Below are 25,355 nucleotides of genomic sequence, written 5' to 3' on the forward strand. Positions count from 1 at the left end.
GTTATACATTAAGAAGGCCCCTTTTGCTCAAGTGGAGAGCTGGTTCGAGGGACTCTCATTCTTTATATTGAGGGTCCTGTTCGGATACACATGTCTGTGTGGAGCTTTGACAGGAAACTGACCATATTTAGAATGTGTTATATAACTATGCTATATGATCCTATATGATGTAGTGTATGGTCTTATTGGTTGGAGGGGTAATACTCCCCCTTACACTTTTCCTATATCTATGGTAAACTATTGTCTAAGATTAGAGAATCTTCTCTCCTCCAGCTCTGGACGAATTGTTTATTCATGCCTGAATAAAGACAGAGACTGGGGCACTTTTGTTGGAGTCAATTCATTTCTAACAGATATTGACATGCAAATCGTCCACGCGCCACGCATTGAGCGTGACAGTCACTCATTTCAGTCTTTTGTCACGCACTCCCGCCACACATTGTATTTCCCACGCGGAAAATCTATTAATAATACATTTAATATGCTGCAGCGCCAAAAATGTATCTGCCTGCGCTGCTTTCACTATGGAACCGGCAGGAATCAAGCGCGTCTCCCCTGGAGTTCTTAGTCGAGCCTGCCACTTATCAGCCAATCCAAAAAAACAAAGGGGCTGTACAAAAGCCAATCAGAAAATAGCACTATTGTACCTGGGTAAGATTTAAAGGAACACTTCACCCATTTGCATTAGACTTTGTATCTTTAGAAACCCAGTCACATTTTCGAATGGTCATGGTTTATTCCCTTATTTTCCCCTAAGATGGGAGAAATAAGGATTTAAGTGTTCCACTTCCTGCTTTTTATGACGCAAAAATCGTCAATTTGCGTCATAAAAAGCAGGAAGTCAAATTTCTTTGAATAAGGGTAAGACTACAAACACTAGCTCATCATTTATCCAGTAGAAGGCGCTGTTCCGCATGTTTTCAACCCGCCCATAGAGGGATCTCACTCACAGAATGTACATATAATGTCAGCCATTCTTTATTTAGAAGCTAAGCTAACAGTTTCTTATTCTGTGGAGAAAGCTGAGTAGTAGCGGTGACCATCCTCTTTTTCCCGGACATGTCCGGCCGTCGAGATCGTCCAAAATGTCCAGGATTCGGCTTTTGCTTTCTGCAGTCGCATTCATAGTTTACATGCACACCTTTTGTTTCAATCTAACTGAATTCATTTCGATTGGTGAATCTGAATGTAGTGTTTACATGAACGCTAAACAAGTGATCGTTTGATGTGCGTTTTAACATTGCTAGGAAAATACCCGCTCCTCCATGAGAGATACGAGACCGGTGCGTCTCACAGGCGCCGGCGCCACTCATCAGTAATCACGCCACCGGGCTCGCATCGTTCTCCGCGGCCGTCAGTCTCGTTCCTGCTCGTCACAGTAAACATGAGGAATGGCGACTGAAGAACGCAAAAGCCGAATCCTGGACATTTTGGGCGACATCAAAATACTGGGCAGACTCACGGAGACTCACTAGTAGCATAGCCTTGTTGTTTACTGCGATCTCTTACCGGTAGGCGTGGCCTCCTCCTAGGGCAGCGAAGCAAGTGCATTCTGGGAGTTGTTGTCTTTCATCCCCATAAGCCAAAAATACATTTTCTGTCTTTTCTCAGTCTAGAAGGCTCCAAATTCAAAAATAATTTCACATTTCTTCTACATAAATGACCCATTTTAAATACACATTCATCTTTCCAGAGGTGAAGTGTTCCTTTAACGCAACAACCAATAAAAAAAAAAAAAGCATATCCTGGAATTGTTCACGTGATTCTGTCTTCAAATCTTGAGAGCCCTGGCTTCAGTAAATATTCTCTACACACGCTGTGAGTTTGAGTCAGTCGCGCCGTACTTGCGTTTGAAGAGCAAAACGCACCATGTTTTTATTCCAATCTCATTTCATAACGTCATATCGATTGCAAACATTTAAAGTAACATATGATAATCAATATATTTTTATCTAGTGTAGTGTTACTTAAGTGTTCCTTTTTAACGATGCCTGCTATACTAATGTTATTATTATTTTATTCAGCCCTGCAGGTATATGCCTGCAAGGCACAACAAACCTGGTGTTCATTATATATATGTGTGTGTATTTTGTAAATTTTAAAAAGCAATATTAACCAGAACAAATCTAAAATGTATTCCCAAAATCTTACAGCCCTAGTTTCTCTTGATATCAGCATGTTCACAGGTTTATTTTAATTTTTTTAGGTACAGGTCCTGCTGACTTCAACATGAGTATGAACATAAAGTAAAGTGAAAAATCAAACACCTTGGAAATGACAGGTATGCACTATGTTTCAGGAATGGCACAAATGTGTGTGACAGGTTAAGTCTCTGTCTTTAGTTCAGTGTGTTAAATAATGTGCTTTTTTTGCCATTTGTTGTGTATCTTTGGATTATGTTGTGTTGTAAATAAAATCCAAACAATCAAAAAGCCATTATTTTTTAAATATCCTCATTCTTTGTGCAAGGTTCATCATAATGATAGTGCCTGAGAGCTCCTAATAGGGCCATTATGGGAGGGTTTTTGTCTTTCTCAGGTGTGAAACACTCAATATTCATGGGTGGTTTACGCCTACTGTCTTATCTGAATGAGTATTCAGGATGATTTTACATAGTTTTAGAGAAAATATTCTAGGCTACGTGATACAATTTTCAAAAGTCTTGTGAAGAAATGATCAGTTTGGGTTTCATGTCCTTATTTCAGTGACATTTTTTTTTTGTAATTTTCACAAACCATGCAGAAATGTTATTATCTCAAAACTACAAAATTTTACATACATGCTGCTGACATATTATTGTAGCAGAGTTTGTGCTGAATGCAGTGTAATAAGACTTTAAATGTGAACATTAGATCTAAACATTAGTTCGCTTACACCTAAGGCGGTTATTGTAAACGAAATGGTCACAGATAATAGCTTCGATGTACTTTGCCTTACTGAAACCTGGCTTAAATCGAATTATTATTTCGGTCTTAACCCTCTGGGGGCCGTACACGCTTCGGCGCGTTTTGCTCGTTTTTTTTTACATAGCAGCAAAATAGACATAAAATACTCTGTCATTTTTGGTCATACAGACTTAAGAAATATGAAAAAATAAGATGTTAAATGTCTACTTTTTTATGTCCACTTACAATCGAAATAAAACATTGTGGGTGTGCTTTCTGACTCTCCACCTCCGTGAACTTTTTTTCTGGTGCAGGTCTCTAAACATAAACAAAACTCAGCGAATACCCAGGCATGAGCAATATATCTTTATAATCATTTAAGTGTGTACTTTTAAATTATCTAATTCAAAACTAAAACAAATATTCTCTGTTTATGTAATCTATATAAAAAGAGTGAGTTCTCAGTTCAGCTCATTATCTTTTAATGTGACCATGCCCACGGAGAGCGCGCTATTCAAACGCAAATGATCTGAGGCAATACATGCAAACATGCAAACCGGCCACATCAGCTCGATAAAACACACGAGGTTTAATCAGTTGAATGTACTGTCATCTTGCGAGGCTGTGAGGAATAATCCTGGGAAACTTACCTCAGAAGTGCTGGTTTCACTTCGAGGAGCAATGGATCCAGTTGAGGATTAGTAGTAAGTTTTTTATTCTTATATGCTTTGTTCTAATCGCGATATGGAATGGTATCTGTAAACCGCAAAAAGACTGTGATATGAATCGCATTTCTGTGTGTGATGAATGAACGGCATATATGCGCGTTGTTGCTAGTTGTGACTAGTTTTGGATAGACTATAAAGTTTTTACTGTAAAATAGACCTCAAATAAGCTTTTGTTAGCCAGTTTCTGCTCATATGTTATGTTTTGTCAAAAATGAACTCATAAACTATAGATGTTATAGTGTTTGTTCCAATGTAACGTTAGGCTATATCAAACTAATGAATCGTCTAAAAAAAAACTTTTATTCAAATTTGTTTAAACTGTCTTTATATACCAATACATAATTCAAATGCAAGAACTCTGAAATAGAGAGTATAAAAAACTGAGTGACTCTAGTGTATTTAATCTTCAATAAACACAGCTCATTAATTCCATTCAGTCCCACCTAAAAACGGGTGCGCGACTGCGCGCACGTGGGCAGAGCCAATAATAGCGGCGGTAGTAATGACGATGGAGAGTGACAGTCGCGCAAGCCAATCACTTGTTTCTTCCCGAATGGAATTAATGAGCTGTGTTTTTTGAAGATTAAATACACTATAGTCACTCAATTTTTATACTCTCTTTTTCAAAGTACTTACATTTTAATTACGTATTGGTATATAAAGACAGTTTAAGTCAATTTGAAAAAAAAGTTATTTAGACAATTCTTACCTACACAACCTTTAACTTTGAAATATGTATGATACTTTAAAAAAAGAAAGATTACACTTGAAATATTGTTAAAATTGTAATTATTGTTGATTTACATGTGAACACTTTTTAATGAAATAGCAAAAAATATATTTACAAGGTAGATGTAAAATAATCTTTATAGGTCAATATAAGCCTTCTCATTAAATTATTTATTATTGTTTTTTTATTAGTGACACATTTGGGCAGAGGATGTATTCCAAAACTTTCTGAAAATACGGCATGAGAATTAGCTGCACAATTACTAGAAATGTTTACCTTGGATATTATACAATTTGCATGTATAAAAAAAATTGTCAAAAAAAAACAAAAAGTTTCCAAATCTAACTTTGAACCAATTCTGTAGAATGGCTCATATAGCCTATTTGAACAGGATTTGTTTCCAGGTATGACTATGTACTAAAAATGTGCATTTTACTTAAATTTATATTTGGATTATATATAGATATTAGGGCTGTCAGTTAACGCGTTATTAACGGCGTTAACGCAAACCCATTTTAACGGCGTAAATTTTTTTTATCGCGAGATTAACGCCTAGCAAACTTTGTAGTTTTTTTCACATGCTTTTGCAACAACTAGTAACGTTGTTAAAACTACAACACCACACCGGATCTAGCTAGACCAGAAACAAAACAAAACAACAGGCACGCCGCACACACTAGTTTGGGCTTGCGATGCAAACCGGCTAAAGAGTGGACGAGAAGCGCAGCACCGAGCCGCGTCTAGCACAACTCGAATCGCACATCGGACGCGCGCTTTCTCAGTTTATGGCCAGCAATAAAAACACCGAATGGCGCACCAGTGTGTGTACACCAAGCGACAACCTCCCTGTCTCTCTCTTGAAACCAACAAGGAAGTGAATTAAACGGCAATTCGTCGACTGGCCGCTTGAGGCTGGCTGCAGAAGGGAGTCAAACTGTATCTCCCCCATGTTAAAATGGCCAACTTTACAGCAGAAAAAAAACATGTTTACAGCCTGGTTCTCTCTGTGGCTTTGGTCTATACAGCTAATTTTGCCCTTCATAACAACTGTGAGGGGGGTGCATTTTTTTATAACTCACCCGTTTAGTTGATTAATATTTAAAGTTCTGCAAAATTAAGGGTGTGTCCACTTTTGAGTGACAGGTGGATTCCTGCTGATGTAAATGCTAGCCGGTTAGCCGTCACTTCACCTCAGCAAATTCCAGCCGCTGAACTTGCCATCTCTGCCGTGTTTGTGCTTTTTTCGGGATTATTTCATATAACGTTAATTTAATACACCCATTACTTCGCCCACGGCTTTGGATTCCGCCGTTGTCGTCGAGTATCGTTCGAGAGAACAACCAGCGCTGTATTCCAGTTGTTCTCCTCTGTGAACACGCACGACGCACTACTGGATGTCTGACAATTTCGTTGCTTTTTGGAGTTTTCAGATTTAAAAGCATCTATAGATATAAAGGCTACACTCGTTCTGCGGTGCCGTTGCTCTGGAACAGATTATAACATCATTCTTATCTAACTTTACCGTCAGATTAAATCCTGCAGGTGTCTGTGTTTCTCCGTCCATGCAATAAATGCACATCCTTGAATGAGCGCGTATTTCTAGCGCATTTAACGTTACTTGAACTTCATTGGTAATATATCTATGGTTTAATCCATTTGAGATGCGGCCAAAATCAGAATTTAAAATGGACTGAATAATAAAGCTCTCTACGAACTTGACGAGCGATGCCGCGCTGACGGACCATAACTTAGACTGTAATAAAAGAGTGACTGACATGTATGCACATAATCACGGTCACACACACTCTCAGTAATATTGTAAAGTTACTGCATAATACATTTTCAACTAGCAGAATAGCTGTACAGAATCACAATACACAGTCTCACTTGTAGCTATGTCTTTTAACTATTATAATATTTCGAAGGGCAAAAACAGGACCTTTTAATTGGCATTCTGATTTGAATGATCAACTGTCAGTGTCACTTTAGCACGAGGCCCTGTGCAGTCGCAGACTTGGTACTGTGTGAGTAGCATATAGCATTAGCTCCCAAGCCTGAGCTAACCATGGAGCTAACTCCATAACGTCGCGCTAGGTGGGCGTGGTTTCAGATAGCCAGGCTCCTCAACTCCGCCTCTTTGCCCATATTCTGTTACCCGGGAGTGACGAGCGGTGATGCGAGGCCAAGATAGCGACGGCCGGCTCCGCCCACTTTAGGCTTCAAAAATGCTCTTAAGAAACCTACGGGTGACGTCACGGACACTACGTCCATATTTTTTTACAGTCTATGGTGTACACTCATAGAGAATAATGTGTTCGAATTTTAAATACGAGGCGCTGTGCTTCTCATCCGGTGTGCGACCCGCTTTAACGTTGCGCTTTGAGAGGATGAATGATGAGCGCAAGACGACGAAATGGATGCCAATACGATTCTGAATGTAAAGTTTACTTTTAAAAAGTTGCCAAATGGTTCTATTGACAAGACTAAAGTGATCTGTGTGTTGTGTTGTGAACTGAGCTATCATCGCAGCACGTCCAGTCGGAAATACCACTCGATGGTCAAGCACACACACACACACACACACACACCGCTAATGCGTTTCTACGCCCACTCGTCAATATCAGTAAAGTTACCTCGTCAGTATTTCTTTCACCCTTTTATTGATGGACAGTGTTACGTTGTGTGAGAGATTATTTGCTCCAAGTGAGAATGTTAGTGTGAAATTGAACACAGTATATGTTGTTTTCAATAAAAAAACATTTGCACAAAGCAAGCCGATCCACTTTTCCATGTTGATAAGAGCATTAAAATGAGAAAAAATAATGGAACAAAAAGAAATCAAGAGACATGTAGAATAGATAAAAATGTGCGATTAATCGCGAGCTAACTATGACATTAATGCGATTAATCGCGATTAAATATTTTAATCGTTTGACAGCCCTAATAGATATATATTTATTAGGGGTGTGACGAGACCCTTATCTTACGAGACAAGACGAGACACGAGATTGGGTTCACAAGAACGAGACGAGACGAGATTTTTGCACAATATTTGATAGAAATACTCAATGACAAAATTCATGACTGGAAAAATAGTCTGTAGGTGGATTTTGAAATGTTTTAACTAAATCATCTTGTAATGAATGTCATTTCAGTTATAATTTATGAGTATGAATTATCAAATACATTGAAATACAACAATATAGAAGCACTGTAAAGGTTTTACCACAAACTCAACTCACTGGCTTCTCTCAAGTATGATTTCACACGAGTCTCTTCAGACCTTACTGTACATTAAGAGCTTCCAGAACTTCTCAGTGAGGCTGTGTGTGACCTCCAAATGAAACTACTTTCCACAAATTGAAAATAGAAATAAAAACAGTATAAAACAACAGTTTTTCTTAGTCTTATTATTGCAAACGATAATTAAGTGCAAGTGCAACCATAATCAAAGTAGGCCAACTCTCTCTGTATTCAAAGTGCAAACAGAGACCAAAACAGAGACCAGAGCCACAAATACAATGTCCAGCGATAGGTTTGATATTGGGAGACGGGCTATTGTATGCAGTCTAATTTGCGCGCATCGTGTTTTACTTTCATTTTCACTCCGTAGTGGCGGTGCTGAACGCGCGTTCTACAAGATAAGGGGCCATTCACACAGAATGCGTTTTTGCTGTGTAAAATGCGATACGCTGGCAGTAGAATGGGGGAACTGATTTTAACTTGAGCGCCGCGTTTTTAGAATGCTGTGTCATGCGCGAGACGCTGCAAAAGATGCAAGACGCGAGCGCAAGGTTACACATCCGTCTAGCGCGTTTACATAGAAAAACAATGGAAAAGTACCGCACTGGAATGGAAAAACACATTCTGTGTGAACCGCCCTAAGACATCTCAGATCGACTCTCTGTTGCGCAACAAATCCTCCGCCATCGTAACGCGATCAGTGAACTGATTCCTGCTGCACTGTCACAGTCTGTGTGCGACTGCAACTCGTGCTGGATGAGCAGAGGAGACGTTTACAATAGCAAAACGACAGTGAAGGCGGCCGGTGCCGCGGTGTACAACGTAATGTAATGTGAATGTAGCGGTGGCATATTCTATGCTAATCATGGTGATATCGCGAGACAGCTTTTCACTCGCGGGGTCATTAAGCGGGTCATTGTCTTCTCAGGTGTGAACCACTTACTATACATGATGGTCGACGCCCCTGCGCATATTGCCTTCCCAAACAAAAAGTGTTTTACAAAATGTAAATCAATGTATTGTTTTATGTGAGTGACTAGGCAGGATCATTTTCAGATCATTTTTGGGGTGGTGATGGCGCAATGGATAAGACACATGCCTTTGGTGTGAGAGACCCGGGTTCGAATCCACAGTGAGACACCAATGTGTCCCTGAGCAAGACACTTAACCCCTAGTTGCTCCAGAGGCGTGCGACCTCTGACATATATAGCAATTGTAAGTCGCTTTGGATAAAAGCGTCAGCTAAATGAATAAATGTAAATGTAGATCATTTTGAAGGAAAAACTCTAGGCGATAACATCCATTACTCAAAAGTATTGTGAACACATGTGGTATTGTGTTTTGTGGCGTTATTTCAGACACTTTAAAAAAATTTTTTTGAATAACAATGCATAAACATTATTCTCTCAAAAATACAAACATGTACATGCATGTTGCTCACATGTTATGGTAGCCCTGTTGTGATAAATAGAGTGTAATTACACCTTTGCCATTAATATGTTTATAAGCAACTGAAAAAAGCACAAATGTCAGGGCATGTCAGAACATCTTAAGTACCCCAAAAACACCTTGGTCCCCAGAGGGTTAACAAAACTCTATAGCTAATTCTTCCAGCTTATAAATGGTCATTAAATTGCTTTCCTGATGTAAATGTAACTTATGTGACATTGTTCTAGCTGACCTGTTTTATTGACTTCTTACCGCGGTTGAAAAACACTGATTGATCCGAGGCATATACATTTCGGTAAGTTTGGGTTTATTTACTGATAGTAAAGAAGAGCAGAGCCGAGAAGAGTCAGAGTTGATCGGTTCACGTGCCGCTTGAACTGAGGCGCTACAGAGATCTGTCACGTCACATTTACATGCGCCAAAATGGTATTTATTGTTTGAATTGCATAATAAAATTGATAGAATCTGAGACCTGATAATTTATTTTATATCAAAAGTAACCTGCTCTGTCTTGTCTGTCGTTGTCAGTGTCCTCTTTGCTTCACGATTTTTTTCTGCGTGAGAAAATGGATGTGTGGCGTAAGAGCGTGTGAAAAGGGCAAATTGCTTGAGTCTCACGCTCAATGCGTGAGAGTTGGCAGCCCTGAACAACAATGACAGCTATTGATGGAGTAACTATCCTGGAGTAATCTTTTTTTATAGATTATTGTTGTAACAGATTTTGTTGGATTGTACATGCATCATGACAGAATCCAACAAAGTCTGTTACTTTGTTACTTTATCATAATAATGATGTACTGGCGCTCGTTGTATATGTCTGCATGCAATGTATTTTCCCCTCCGGGGCTTGCCGTAGATGCGCACTTAGTAATGGAGTGTCGCAGGGTTTTGGAGTTGGTGATCTGATGTGTGGTATATAATAAAGTGGAGAAGAGTTCAAACTGCTATCATTTATTATTTTATTATTTCTGTATTGTTAGGTGAACCCTGTACAAACGCTCGGTTACATTATTAAGATTATTAAAACCATATGCAAGAGATGCACTGCCTGTCTGCACAGCTAGGTTAACAACTAGCAAGACCGAAAAAACACAATAGAAATGCACATAAACTTAACTTTGCTGACAGCAAACTTAGAGAGGAGAGAACACAAGTTTACCCGATTGTTGTTCCCGCAATTCACCCTCATGTTTTTTTTCCCCTCTTTTCGTGACCAGAAGGATAATTACGCTTCATTTTGTCATGGATGTTGTAAACCAGGGGTGCCCAATCCTGCTCCTGGCGATCGACTGTCCTGCACAGTTCATCTCCAACCCTAATCAAACACACCTGCCTTTAATTTTCAAGTGATCCTGACGTGCTCTGAAGACCTTAATTGGTTGCTTCAGGTGTGTTTGATTAGGGTTGGAGATGAACTGTGCAGGACAGTCGATCGCCAGGAGCAGGATTGGGCACCCCTGCTGTAAACATTAAAGGTGGGGTATGTAATTCTCTTTTTTGGCCTTTTTTTCAAAATCACTTAAAATCCTATTCCTAACCCACTTACAGCCACTGAGTTAGAAGCACTGAAATAAAAATTAAGCAATTTAATCATCTGTGGAACGGGCAGGACTCGAAAAACTCCAGCCAATCATTTTCAAGACCACCTAGAATCATTGGAAAGTAAGTGCGTCAATCAATCGGTCGTACCATCCCCCCCTCCCCCCACCCATGTCCATGTTCTTTGAATGGGTGGAGTCAAAGGAAAGAAGGTAGACCATTTGAGTTGTGTATTTTAAAAATCTGCCAGCCGTTTTGCAAATCACATACCCCACTTTTAATTGACGCGCCATGACACGAGGGGGAGGTGGGGCCTTGAGTAATTTGCGGGGCCCTTACCCAGCTTGCGTAGTGAGCGTATAGGGCTGATCGGCTCTGACTGAGTCATATGTAAATGTAGTATGAATATTTAAACAACACCCGGACCGTCTTCCTATTTCCGGTGTGACGATCGAGTCTGTCCCAAAAATAACTCTCAATGCGCCCTCGTGGACTCGCGCCAAGGGCCCTATAGGTCTGCACTACATGATGTCACCAAAGTGAGGACTCTGAGGAAGTCCACAAGTCCGGAGTGTGCCATTTGGGACAGGGCCTATATAACGGAAACGGAATGAGCAACAGGTGAGGGAAATCAGCTTGTGATCTGTGCACACCTGCGCTGAATAATCAGTACTGATTGCCCAGGTCACAAGCTGCAGGAAAATGACAGGACGTACACAGACAACAGGTGAAAGCCGATGATGCACACCTGAAACATGACATTTGTCTCTTGTTCTGGCATTCCATTGAGAGCAAATGGCAAATTCTGTGACAAAATAATTTATTGTGATAGTATTTCATTACAAACATTTACCTCAGTATCTCCAGGTGACAGTTTGGACTCTTCAGTCCATCAGACAGAAGCTTCACTCCAGAATCCTGCAGGTCATTGTTACTCAGGTCCAGCTCTCTCAGGAAGGAGTTTGTGAATTTTAGAACTGAAGACAAACTCTCACAACACTGAGCAGTGAGATTACAGCTATATAAACTGTGTAGAGAACAAAACAGTAATGCAACAGTAATGCAATAGTAGTGTTCATTAGGTTAATCTGGTGAACAGACATTTTGGAAAAGCCTTTGACTGAAGTGATGTAAGTAAAGCTAAAAAAACACAGTATTTTAAGTTTCTATAATAAAATGGTTTAAAACTCAGGTTTCTGAGTTTTGCCTGATGCCTGACCCAACTTGCCTGATAATTACATTTATTCATTTTTTTCTGAGTAGTCTTGGCAACCAAAACACTTGTGTAAGATTAAGCCCAATTAAAATTATTAACATTGTATAAATGATTGTAAAGAAGACTCTTACAGTGCTCTTCTGGTGTTTTTGATCACTGGCAGCAGTCTCATCACTGCTTCATCAGATCTTCTGTATTTCTGCAGTTCAAACTTCTCCTGAGTCTCTTCTGACATCAGGAGCACAAACACCAGACCAGACCACTGAGCAGAGGAGAGATTCTCTGCTGAAAGATTTCCTGAGCTCAAATTCTTCTGGATTTCCTCCACAAAGTCATCTTTCAGTTCACTCAGACAGTAGAAGAGATTGATGGTCCTCTCTACTGATTTCTCTGTCTCTATTGTCTGTTTGATATAGTCAACAGTGTCTTTAACATTCTGTGTTTTCAGTTTCAGTTTTGGCAGTAGTTCCTCCAGGTCACTCTGATTGGACAATGAAAGACCCAGGAGGAACCGGAGGAAAAGATCCAGGTGTCCGTTCTTGCTTTGTAAAGCCTTGTTGACTGCAGCCTTATGAAGCTTAAACAGTGGCTTTTTGGACAGTTTCCATGTCAGATTTTCTCTCCAGGACTGAAGAAATAGGTTTGTTCTCTTGTCTCTTCCCATGAAAAACACATAAAGAGCAGCAAGGAATTCCTGTACGCTGAGATGTACAAAGCTGTAAACCTTTCTTGCTGAAACCTTTTCCTTCTGAAAGATCTGAGTGCATAACCCAGAGTACAACGACCCTTTTCTGATATCTAGTCCACACTTCTCAAGATCTTCTTTGTAGAAAATCAGGTTTCCTTTCTCCAACTGTTGGAAGGCCAGTTTCCCAAGCTTCAGAATAATCTCATCAAAAGACCTGACTTTGGCTTTAGGTTGAGGGCCATCACAGTATTTTGCTTTCATCTGTTGCTGCTGAGAAATTAAGAAGCTTATGTACATCCCTGTGAGAGTTGTGGGTGTTTTGTCATTGCTCTCTCGAGACAGTAGAGGCTGAAGCACAATAAGAGAGATCCAGCAGAAGACTGGGATGTGGCACATGATGTACAGGCTCCTGGATTTCTTGATGTGACTGATGAGTTTTCTAGCAACCTCAGGACTGCTGTTATTTCTGAAGTATTGCTCTTTCTGCTCATCGTTAAATCCTCGCACCTCTGTCACCTGATCAATGTAGTTTCGGGGTATAAGACTGGATGCTGCTGGTCTGGATGTAATCCAGATGAGAGCAGAGGGAACCAGGTGTTTCTTGATAAGACTTGTAACTATCTTACTCACTGTTGTTTTTTCGTGAACATCTGTAAATCTGCCAACCTCTGTAAAGCTCAAAGGGAAGCGACATTCATCCAGTCCATCAAAAATGAACAAGACTTTACCATCACCTTTAGGAAGAGAGGGCAGTTCTTTAGGATCACTAAAGAAGTGTTCGTGAAGCAGTTCCATGAGACTGCAGTTCTCTGTTATCAGGTTTAGCTCACGGAATGGCAGAGGAAAAATGAAGGTTATATCCTGATTTTCTTTTCCTTCAGCCCAGTCAAGGATGAATTTATTGACAGAGACAGTTTTTCCTACGCCTGCGATCCCCATCGTCAGTACCTTTGTGTTTTGTTTAAACATGTCATTACACTGGATTGCCGTCTCCTTGGCAGTCAGTCGGTTGTGATTTGATTCGATCTGTCTCACCTCATGCTCGTTCACTCTTCCTCCAGTCTCATTCTCCACCACATATAAATCAGTGTAGATATCGTTCAGGTTTTTCTTATGACCCGTCTGTGAATTACCAACCAATATCCGCTCACACTCCTGTTTTAATATGTCCTTCAGTCTGCAGCTGGCCTCTGTGTAATCAGGAAGAGTGGCTGGTCTGCCGTTTGCAGTTGGACCTTCAAAAAAGAGGGAAAAAGACAGCAGAGACTAACTGATCATGTTTTTCATTCTTTCCTAATAAAACCTATATGTAATTTGTAACCTGGTCTGCAGTTCCCATTACAAAAATAACTCAGGGTTTATACAGAGATTCTTAAATTGAATTTACTACCTTTTTACCACCTATTTTACTACCATCAAAATATTTTTACTACCAACACGGCTTCAAACTTCAACTGTAGCAGTGTTAAGTGTTAAGTAAAGTGAAAAATAAAGACATGAAATATCTTTCCAGAAATATCTTTAATGAGGCAATTATAACTTAATTTCAACTTTCAACACTGGGAGGGAGATGAAAAAAATAACTTCAACACTGGACAAGCCAAGCACTGTCCGAGAGAGAGAGCGCGCGAGAGAGAGAGAGAGAGAGAGAGAGAGAGAGGCAGAGAGAGAGAGAGAGAGAGAGAGAGAATAAACAATGAATTGACTTAACAACAAACATAAAAGTTGCTAAAGCAGGATCACAAGTGCCTTAGTTGTCCGGCCTTTTCTTCTATCAATTTTTCCACTTCGAGAAGTTCTGCTTTTTTGTCCTTGTGCCTTCTTCGAAGAGAGTTGGATTTTGTGATGAGCTCAGCCATCTTTGTTCCTGCCTTTCCCTCAGCCATCTCTGCCCACTTGTCGGCTTCATTCTTCAGAATGGCACACACTACCGAGTACCTGCCGCTGGTTCCGGAGGTCCTCCAGCTCTTTCTCTGCTGCTTTCCTCTTCAGCTCTTGTGTGGCACTCTCCTTTTTTTTCCGCTCACTATCAAGGTACAGCCTGTATTGTGACCTTGCTGAAGCAGCAGATGCCAAGAGCTCCTTGGTCAGAGGAACTTTCAGAACGCCACCACAGACAATTACTTTATCGCAGATTAACCTGAGGGCTTCGAGAGATTCCTCGCGAAGGTTGCATGTTTCTACCTCCTTGTTAACTGAGAAGCCTCTCTCCACTGTGGCTTGTCCATGGGACAGGAGGAGAGCACTTTGACAGAACTTGAGCAGGTCAGGGTGGGACGTGCAGAGTTTGGAGTGGAGAAATACATCCAGACGCTGCCTCAGGGGTTGGAAAGAAACAAACTCTTCTTCTCTGCCCACAACCGAGAGCAAGGAAGTGAACTGCTGAATGATGACATCACCTGCAACATTGAAAGGAAAATTTAAATAAATACCAGTCAACTGCGTCATCATCCATTCAACAAAAGTACATACAGTTCATCATAGATACACAACAGTATCTAAAGCAGTGGTTCTCAACCTGGGTACACAATGGTCTTGCCTAAATTACAAACTGATCATTGACATTTTCAAACCTCTTAAAAAGGCAGAAAACCACAAATGAGCACAAGTCCTTACTCCATTTAAATAACCTATCCAGCTCTACTGTCCCTGTACAATATTTTCTTACCAGCTGCAATGCCACCTGCCAGCTGCTGTCCCTGGATGAAAGTTTGTACTAATGCCTTCATCTGTACGATGCACCACTCTGGATCTTTGACCATCTTTGTGGGATCCAGGCAGGCAATCTGCCTAACAATGGGGAATTTCAATGGGGACCTTTCTTGCAGTTTCTTTATGATTCGAATCGGACTCTGCAAACACTCTCTTCTCAGGCTGAGTACGGAGTGTTCCCCTATCTTGGATCCTGGTTTGCCCAGGAGTGCCTATTAAGGAACATTATTAATTTAATAATTAATTAATATAATAATTATTTATTTAAGGAACACCCATGTCAATGTTTTCTTTGAAAGGAAATGTTTGTATAATATTAATGATCATAAATATTCATAGTGAACAAATTGTATGTAATTGTGATTGTGTAACTGTGTAAAACAAATAAACAACAATGAAATTACCTTGATGGAAGATTCAGCCCCCAAGCCTATGTCTACCCTTTTGAGGGAGATCCAGTTCTTCTCATCAGAGATGTCCAATTTAATGAGCTGCAGGGGGGTTAGGTCTTGAATGAGCTCCCTTCTGATGAAGCGCCTCAGTAAACTCTGATGATGACAACAAGCAGATAGTTACCAAGCCATTCCATCAATTAATACAGGTTTACATTCAAATGAGTTAATCAAAACCTTTACAGTGATACTCACCAAGAGAAGCTGAGTTAAATCTTTTGCCAAAAATAGCAACACAGGCTCATCTGTCTGGTATTTTTGGAGAAAGGGGTTGAAACTTCTTGCAATGGAGAGGAAGAATTGGAGCTTTGGGATTAAGAGTGGATCCCCCTGTGCTGCCAGGATGGCGTCATAAGAGGCCGTGTTTGGTTTTTGAACCTTCTTATTCTCTGCAGCATTGATGTATTTCTGAATCATAGGCTAAATTTCCAGGACTCTCTCGGCAACTGGCACATTTTCTACCCATCTGTGGCCACAGAAAGAGAGGGGAAAGCAGGATGACCCAGTGGTGATGGTGTAGTCCTCTCTGCGGGCAGGAACGTTGTGAAAGAGGAAATGGAGCGCAGGCAGGAGCTTGTCAATTTGCCAGGCTGTAAAGCCTGCCTTCATGGCATTGTGGAGAGTGTGAAGTCCACAGCTCCCAACTATCAGGACTTGAGCACCTCCATACAGCTCGGTATGGTCCTTTTGAAGGAGATCGAGGAGCTTGAAGTTTACGTTGGGGCCATCCATTCCCACAGAGAGGAGCCGCCTCATGTTGAGCTGAGTAACATTCCTGTGAATTATCACACAGAAGAAAGTTTTGTTTAAATAACATTTATTGATTAAGTAAACCACATTCAATATACAGACCGACAGTAAAACTGTATACAGAATCAAAAATTATTTCTAAACGTATTTAGAGGTATGCATCACCTTTTATGTCAAATTCTTAAACATTCAAATTAAATTATATTAGAATAACACAGTACCACTGTCAAATTAAATAATTAAATTAAAATCCATCCTTGCAGTGCAGAGGTGACACAGAAGCGGCATCCGAACTGGCATTACTATATTTACACTTAATTTGCAATTGCATAAATAAAGCTATTCAATATTTAAATATGAAATGATTTATAATTTTAACATTTTAATTAAAGGGTACTTTAATTATGAAACTCAACCCGTCAGTAGGTGGCAGTAAGTCACTGTCTTAATAAGCGAGTTGTTGGAGTCATTCAACCGATTTGTTCAAACGGCCGATTCATTCATTGAATCAAATGATTCGTTCAAAACGCGGATTTCAGTTTAAAAAAAGAATCGCTGTCTGTTGGACTACAGTTTCATTATGAAATTCTCGTCGGCGAAATAAAGGGGGAAACGAACAATATTGTGTCTAAAAAGTAACACACAATGTTAACTTTATTGTTAATTTAACAGTTGTATAAAATAAATAGCACATTTGCAATTGTGCACAGGAAAACTGCACTCTTGCTCGTGATATTCTAATATAACAACATAATATGATATAAATACAATAAGACAAAAACTCATTTGGGGACATATCTATAACTGCACTGACACATCACGCAGTGAAAGCAAGCATGAGAGACAAACGCGATGTCAGCTCGAACTGGCAGTGCCTCGTTGTACGTAGTTTAAACAATGATTACAATATCATCATAGTTCATAGACAATTAGGGCTGGGCGATAAAACGATAACGATAATTATCGCGATATAATTTTTCTCGATAAAACGATATCAAGAGTTCGATAAATGTTCGATAATGTTTTTGCGCCAAAAGCGGAACGAATCTCATTTGAACCGCGCGCGCCACACGGACCGTTTATCCGTTTGGCTCAAAGTCCAAACGGCAGCGCGAGCCCGAGTTCACTCGAGCAGACGCGTTTACTCTGATCGGTCTCGGTCACTAGATCCAGTGAGAAGCGCTTGAATTCAGTGAAGAACACAAATGTCTCAGTGATTTAAACCGGTTTAAAGGCAGATGAGACCGCGCTGACGAACAGGAGAAACAGAAACACTGTGTGCGCAACGATACAGTCAGAAGGCTTCTCCGTCTACACATTCCCATCATTTAACACGGATTTAACGTTACTGTAACGTTAGCCTAGTAATATTAACTGCACCATGAAATGTGGGATATACATATATTGAATTGTATAATATTATTAATATAGACATTGTATTAAAGGACTAATGGAATATAATTACAGTTTTTAATAATGTATTTAGGCTACTGGTTTTCATAAATACCATAGAAACCATAGTTACATTTTATCTGTAGTTATCATGATCTAAATGCATGATGCTGGATGACCAATGGTTAATTTTAATACAACTAAAGAATATAACATTTTACCAAATAAAAATAATGTTGTTACTTTTTTTAACAGATGTTACTGTTTTTGTTAATGAACATAAATTGTATATAGTAAATCATCCTAACTCAAGCTAATACTACTGAAATAAAGATATTTATTTTGTTAATGAAAAATGTCAAATATTTGAATGTTCTACCTCGGATTTGTGAAATGTTCACCTGTTTGTCAAGTGTTTGTCATGATATGTTCTGACAATAAAGAGTAGTTTAAAAACACAACGCTCTGGTTTCTACAGCTTTCACTTAGGAGTACAAATCTGTCTTTAAACTTGAAATAAATAAAGATTTGACATTTATCGATAATTATCGATATCGACTGATATAAAAAAAAATATCGTGATATTTTTTTTTGGCCATATCGCCCAGCCCTATAGACAATCCTAAGCACAAAGAATGAACTTACTATTGAACTGACATTTACTCGATCTCTTATCCTCTCGCGCGCAGGACACAGACGTAGACGTAGACGTACGCTGCCGTATATGACGCGAATTGTCACGTGAACAAGCAAATCCACAAAGATAGAATAATAAAAAATAATACGTACGTGTAGATAGTTTTCATTTGGAAAAAATTTAGATAGCCTACGTCAAAGTGTCATCTAAAATTTAAGACATTTCATAAGTAAAAATAAGACTTTAAGGCTTTTTATGGCCTTAAATTAGCCTGGCTGACGCCAGACCCAATTCTCGTTGAGACTTGGGTCTGGGAACCACATGTGCATTTTCTCGTATTTGAGGCGTGGTTTACGAATGACCGGCGCCGTTTATTGGGTGCTAAGAATGTCTATCAAATGCGCCTGTACGTAGCTCATAGCCAATCGTTTCCATTATACCAGACGACGTATGTAGAGACGCCAAAAGCTGCTCTTTTTTCAAAATAAACTTGCGTTCTAAACTACTTAGAACAATATCTAAGGCTGCATCAAAAGGTAGCTTCGCGTGAATCGCGTCTGCTGCCATGTTGAATCCATAGATATAAACAAACTGCTTAGTAGTGTCGCATGTCGTCATCGTCTTGCTGCTCCCTCCCCGTTCTGTGATTGGTTCCCTAAACGAGGCGAAAATCTGGTCCATGGTCTCCAGACTGCCTTTCAGCGTGAATAAAATCGCGCTGCGCAAAGGCAGTATGGGGAAACCCAGGCTAGCCTTAAATAATAAAAAAATCGAATTTAAGACCTTTTAAGACTTTTTAAGGATCCGTGGGGACCCTGTCTAGTGATCAATAAAACTGTAAGACAAACTAATAGGCAAAAATGACAAGATAGCTTATTAAACTGTTCTCAATGCTTGAAAACAAGTATATAAAAATAAACTTACTTTGATGTGCTGCAACAGATCCTCAGCTCTTCCATGTCCCAGAAATTGTGAGCCAAAATACCTCGAGCGGACACAGCCATCCTCCAAAAAACGAATGTGTATGTCCATTTGTTTTTTCTTTGACGATTCATTCAGACTCTCATCAAACATAAGTACGTATGGTCCGGCATGATTTATAGCTTCAACCAGTTGCTTCTTAAAATAGGGGGCGATGCCAAATTTGATCATGTAGCTGGTCTTGTCTTTGGCCAAAGCGAACGATTTGGCGATTTGGGAATCCGGGAATATCATGCTAAACAGCTCTCCTATGCCATCATTGGACTTGAACGAGTGGTGTTTCACTGCCAAGTCTAAACACCATAGTACTTCAGCCTGTAGCGTAGCGGTGGTGGTGCAGATCGTCTGTATGCTGGTGGTAGGAGGATTACTGGCAGTGGACTGCGAGGAGCGACCAGGCAAGGTTGAGGAAGCAGTGGATGTTGATAGCCCCGATGTAGCCGTTGGTCCAGCGCAAAACAGCGATAGCGGTAGCTGAGTGTTACGTCCTCCCCGCATCCTGGCTTGGTGGCTAGTAGACTCCCTGTGGGAATTAACCGCCTTCACCCCCATCCAAGTAATATTTATAGTTTTCTTGCAAACGTTGCAAAAAGCTTCTCGACTGTTTCCAACTACTGGCCTAAGCCAGTCTTTAAACCGAGCCTCCTCCAGCCAGAGGTCCGAAAACTTGCACTTGCCCATATTTAAGTTACTTGTTAAACTCGCGCGGAGCAGAGGTTTACCGCCAAGGTACCAGCTTGAACCGCTCAACGTACACATCGCGTGACGTCATTCCGTTCACTCACGTCCGACCTTTCTTTTCTCTGTCTTTGGGTCCGACTCAAAATAAAAATAAATTCACACGTAAGTTACCCTAATTGAAGTTAGACCCAGTTAGATGGGGCTTCGAAAATTTACTACCTCGTCAGATGACGTTTACTACTTTTTACTACTTTTTACTGGCCTTAATTTGGCATAATTTAATTTACTACCTTTTACTACCTTTTACAACCCCGCGGAAACCCTGCAACTACAACACATGTGTGACAAAACTGCAATTCAAATTAATCACACTTGTACTGCAATAGTGTTTACATGCACATCTTACACTGATCATGCTGAAGTTGACAACATATATGGTGATGGAAACACCTTTACAAATGCTGACTTGAATGCAGTTGGTTTCAGTTTTAAAATGTCGGAATAACGTCTCGGGTTACGTATGTAACCCTGGTTCCCTGAGAGGGAACGAGACGCTGCGTCGAGACGCGGTGGGAACGCCCTGCGTGATTGCGTCGTGAAGCAAGTATATAATCAGTCCAATGGAAAGACGAGACGTCATAGGCGGGTGACGTCATCGACGAGGAAGCTATAAGGCACCCTTGAGATCAGACCATGCTAGCTTCTGAAAAGCCTGAAGCAAGTCGATCATAGGCATGCCGGGAGTATGGCAAGGCGACGCAGCGTCTCGTTCCCTCTCAGGGAACCAGGGTTACATACGTAACCTGAGACGTTTCCTTTCAAGGGAACTCGAGCTGCGTCGAGACGCGGTGGGAACCCTATACCCACGACGCCATATGACAAATGCCTGTTCTGTGTGAAGTCAATGCGCACACTAAGAAGAAGCACCCTAGACCCTGGAGTGGAGCCAAGATCCAAGTCATAAAATCTAACAAATGTATGCGGTGAGGACCAGCCGGTCTCCGAAACATTTTGACGCAGGGCGTTCCCACTGCGTCTCGACGCAGCTTGAGTTCCCTTGAAAGGGAACTTTCTTTTTTTCTAATTCCTACCTGAGCATTTATTGGATTGGTACTAGGGCTGGGCTGGATTATCAAAAAAAAAAAAAATGATATCAGTCGATATCGATAATTATCACGATAAATGTCAAATCTTTATTTCTTTCAAGTTTAAAGGCAGATTTTTTGCTCCTAAGTGAAAGTTGTAGAAACCAGGGCCCGTATGTATAAAGCCACTCAAAATAAAATTTAAGTCTCAAGTTTGTCAAAATTCTAAGAATCACATAATTTTACTCTTATTCCTAAACTTAAGAATAAGTGTGATTCATAAAGGTTCCTAAGTGTTAAGACTTGGTCTCAGCTCCTAAATTATTTAAGAGAGCTGGAGAGGTCTCCTAACCTAGTTAGGAGTAACAAGATGGTAGCAGAGAGGACGCGGCCATGCACTTTTCAATGAAAATATGATGTATTGTAGTTAAATGTGTTGATCAAACGATAACAAAGTTTAATCATCAAGGTATTCTTTAGTAACTTACCTTTAAGAAATTTTATGGCAATGAAATGAAAGTAATAATTATATTTTTGGCAACTGGACAAATGCAGCAGTGCATCTGTGATGACTTGAGTCCTTCAGTCCACAGTTAGCAGGCTCTTGAATAGCACTATTGTTACACTGACCACACCAAATATACAGAAGTGGCCAAAAGTGATGTGCAAATTTTTTTTTTAAATGACCCTACAAGTTTGCTTAAACCATCAAATTATGAGGAAAATATTTTTATATTTTGTTAAGAAGAACAAAACACTAAACTTAGTGAAGGTATTTATCTTACAAAATTATTTCAAGTTACCTTTATTTCTACAGTGCTTTTTACAATACAGATTGTTTCAAAGCAGCTTTACATAGATTACAGGAAAATAATGTAACAAAGTTAGTCTTGGCTGTACAGCAACTCTAGAAGAAAATAGTGTCATTGTCCTGCTTAAGTAAGTTCAGTGTTGATTCATTTCTACCAGAAAGACTCGGAAAAATGACGTGACAAAGTATACATTTATTAACAGCCCATCAAGCAAGTATTGTGTTATAAGGTTCTTTGGCGTAGGCCCCGCCCATAGCTCGCAATCCGAGGGGACGGAGTCTGCATTTCCTGCCTAAAGCAGCCGACCCCCCGAGGGATGAGGTATGGACAGATGAAGGACCCCCGGGTGGTATGGGGAGGGACCATCCTGGTGGTGGTGGTGGTGGGGAGGTTGGAGGGGAATGTAGGCGTCAGCATCTGAGACGTGTGTAAGTAGGCCTACCGATCTTTTAGAACACGATTTGATAGATGAGAAGGTAATAAGTGATGTGACAATTTAGTCTTCCTGGCAGAACTTAAGCTAAAGCTTTAATTTCCAATGTAAAAAATCATTAGTTATCTATTTAGTTTATTTATCTATACAGCCAGCAGGCAGATCAATATTATTGTTGAATATTAAGTGACAAAAAAGGGCAAACTACAGCTACAGGTTTTAGAAAAACTAAAAAGCTCACAGAAGAAAAAAAATCATACATTGTCTGCAATATAGTCATTTATTAATATTTAATTGTCCTCTCTTGTTTATTCACGTGTTCATAATTTCTTTGTTTGACAGCCTGGCTAACAATTATGTCTGTACAATTTGGAATGTTTCATTGTGTTATCACAAATAAACAATTGACTCCAGGCACAACTACACAATACGCTTACAAAATATTTAACACATTTTTAATACTATTTGAATAATGGGTCAATCTGACAATTTTCCTTCAATACTAATTTGTGATCATTTTGCACAATGCAAAGCAATTAAAAAAAAAATATTTAAATATTAAAGTTTCAGTGTCTTAATTAAATAATTGTATTATAATTACATTACTTAATTGGTGTCATGCTGTTGTGACCTCACCCTTGGAGGCTCACTATTGGCTGATTCAGAGGTTGAGGGCGGCCATTTTGGGTTCACATCATTGTAGTCCTTAGTTCACAGCACTTAACCTGTTAGCCTTCAGCGCCATTTTTGAAAAATCCCCAGAAATTGCATTCTGAACCTAAAACAGATTCAGTTAATTGACCCTTTGTCCTAAAAGCACAAGCATGATCTCATTTGAAAGCTGACACCTGGCACTTTATTGGAAATGTAGAATGAATTATTGTCATAATGAAAAAAAAAATATGAATAGCTTCAAAGTTGTGTAAGTTATTAGAAATTTATTTTTATGAAACATCTTCATGAAAATTAAATTGAAGTTGGCCCGTCAGCACTCTAGAAATGCACTCCAGCTAAAGCCACATGTCTGACCATGTTATATTTAAAATTTGAAGGTGATAAGTCTAAAACTCTGTATTTTGTTAAATGTTTTTCAAGATCATCTCAAATGACTTTATTTTGAATTGACTCTAAAATGCAAACTTGTGTTTATTGTCATCTATTAGCATCTATTCAGTCTATTGTCTCTATTTTTTTGTGGTGCAAACGAGCCCCATTCAGTGTCAGTCTCTCCTGCACTCATTCACACCTCTCCAGCCGGCTTATGGCCATAAATATGCTTTTCCCTTGTCTCCATTATAATGGCTAACGATCTGGCTATTCACGCCGTTTCACCCCCTAATTTCTTTCATAGTTCTCACCTTTCACATTTATAACTGTATCAAATGCCTTTCTTAAATAAATAAATATTTCAGTAAGCATTCCGATTTAGAAAAAAATCATAAAAAATAACAGCTAGATGGCAGGTGCAACTAGAGAGCTAGCTAGCATGTTAGCTTAGCACACCATCAATACACGACAATTTATGAGATTAAAACCGTGTTTGTGCTCCAAACTTACTTTAAAGCGCAAATCGAGTGTTTTAAATAATCTTCTATGAGCTTATTTGGCTTCAGAAAAGAAAATCAGACAGAAAATAAATGAGTTTATGTTATTCTGCACTATTGTAAAGTCTATATAGATTAGCATTACATTATACATATAATCTATTATTATAAAAATACCTGACATGGCTCGAAGAACACAGGTAAATCAAATATCATTGCAATCATGTTTATTGTCTTCAAAACATCTTTATCTGCATGTTACAACGATCTCTGAAAGCTAACTTTGTTATTGTGAGTGACGTCCTGGAAGGTCACATGGTAGGGCTCTTCTTCATGTGCAGTGCATCCGTATATGGATTATTCTGTGTATCTCTGGCGCCCTCAGTCTTCTGTATGGTTTGAAAACACAGTACATCAGAGTATCCAGCGCGCATATGATTACATGGACGCATTTTGATATAAATTCAATAAATATTATTCCTGTCTATAGAAATCTGATGTAAACCTATGAGAATATATCAATATTTCTCCAAATCTGCACATTTTTGAGCCAAAAGCCCTGAGGAACGTTGTTTTGTCACGCGTTCTCATGACAACAGCACCGGAGTTTTTTTCTGAATGGAGCAGCTGATGCTCATAATTCACATTAAAGGTATCGACTCATTTTTTCATTACATAAATCCTGACACAAATTAAGACATAACTGTCACTATAAGTTTCTCAGAATACAATAGTGGTCAAATACTGAAACGTGAGACTTATATATTTTTAATGATGTATAGTTTGTCAAGGTAATAACATTAAATCTGATAGTAACTTTGAACTATTTAAAAAAAAAAAACGCTTCAGAGCGTCCTCGCTCTGGTGAAGGTTAACAGGTTAAGTCCCACTTTAAGAATCAGTCTTATACTTTACTGAAAGTTGCTTTTAGCTGCTTTATAAAAGTCTCCTACTCTTAGAAAAGTCCTACTCTTTACTAAGTATTTTTTGATACTTAAGTCAAAGCTTGAGACTATTCTTAAGAGCATTTCTTAGAAGTTTTATACATACGGGCCCAGGGGCCGTATTCACAAAGAATTTTAAGGCTAAAAGTAGCTCCTAACAGGCGAATTTAGGAGCAACTCATAAAAATAATGGGCGTGTCACTCCTAACTTTAGGACTCCTAATTTTTTCCACTAAGAGTAATTCACGAAGCATTTTAGCCCTAAAAGTAGCACCTAAGTCTGGGACAGCTTAAAAGAAGTCGAGAGGACTCCTAACTCACTAAGACCTATTCACAAAGGATCTTAAAATCGCCGCGCGACACAGTGTGTTGGAGACACTCAATGACACAGAGTTATTACAAAGATACCCTTAACCGTGAGGGAATACTGATTGTTGTGGATCTTGTGAGGGAT

At 39.5% G+C, this 25,355-nt stretch overlaps 2 protein-coding genes across 4 annotated transcripts in view; both read right to left on the bottom strand.

The window, feature by feature from the left end:
* LOC307004128 (NACHT, LRR and PYD domains-containing protein 3-like) overlaps positions 1-25,355 on the bottom strand; it is a 64,040-nt gene that overhangs the window by 31,804 nt on the left and 6,881 nt on the right. For both annotated transcript variants that reach the window (XM_079623084.1, XM_079623083.1), the window contains exons 3-4: positions 11,922-13,713; positions 11,428-11,601 (exon numbers count right to left, since the gene is read on the bottom strand). In XM_079623084.1, coding sequence (XP_079479210.1) covers positions 11,428-11,601; positions 11,922-13,713 — 1,966 coding nt within the window. The remainder of the gene's footprint in view (positions 1-11,427; positions 11,602-11,921; positions 13,714-25,355) is intronic.
* Positions 14,192-18,452, bottom strand: LOC307004146 (uncharacterized protein). 2 transcript variants are annotated; one of them, XM_079623125.1, is made up of 5 exons: positions 18,430-18,452; positions 15,838-16,417; positions 15,595-15,738; positions 15,147-15,402; positions 14,192-14,877 (listed from the first exon to the last, which is right to left on the bottom strand). In XM_079623125.1, the coding sequence occupies exons 2-5, from the start codon at positions 16,057-16,059 to the stop codon at positions 14,384-14,386; spliced, it is 1,116 nt and encodes a 371-aa protein (XP_079479251.1). In that variant the 5' UTR covers positions 16,060-16,417; positions 18,430-18,452; the 3' UTR covers positions 14,192-14,383. The 2 variants fall into 2 exon arrangements, with proteins under 2 accessions (XP_079479251.1, XP_079479250.1); XM_079623124.1 differs by lacking the exon at positions 18,430-18,452 and having other exon boundaries at positions 15,838-16,798.

The sequence above is a fragment of the Phoxinus phoxinus genome (assembly GCF_949152265.1).
Source record: "Phoxinus phoxinus genome assembly, chromosome: 9".
NCBI classification, from domain to species: Eukaryota; Metazoa; Chordata; class Actinopteri; order Cypriniformes; family Leuciscidae; genus Phoxinus; species Phoxinus phoxinus.

Bases quoted from the DNA above. Each gene is read 5' to 3' on its own strand.
- LOC307004146 (XM_079623125.1), bottom strand. From the start codon at position 16,059: ATGATTCAGAAATACATCAATGCTGCAGAGAATAAGAAGGTTCAAAAA. The intron at 15,739-15,837 runs GTGAGTATCACT...TGTCATCATCAG, and splicing joins ATTTAACTCAGCTTCTCTTG to AGTTTACTGAGGCGCTTCAT. The intron at 14,878-15,146 runs GTAAGAAAATAT...TCAATGTTGCAG, and splicing joins GGCAGGTGGCATTGCAGCTG to GTGATGTCATCATTCAGCAG.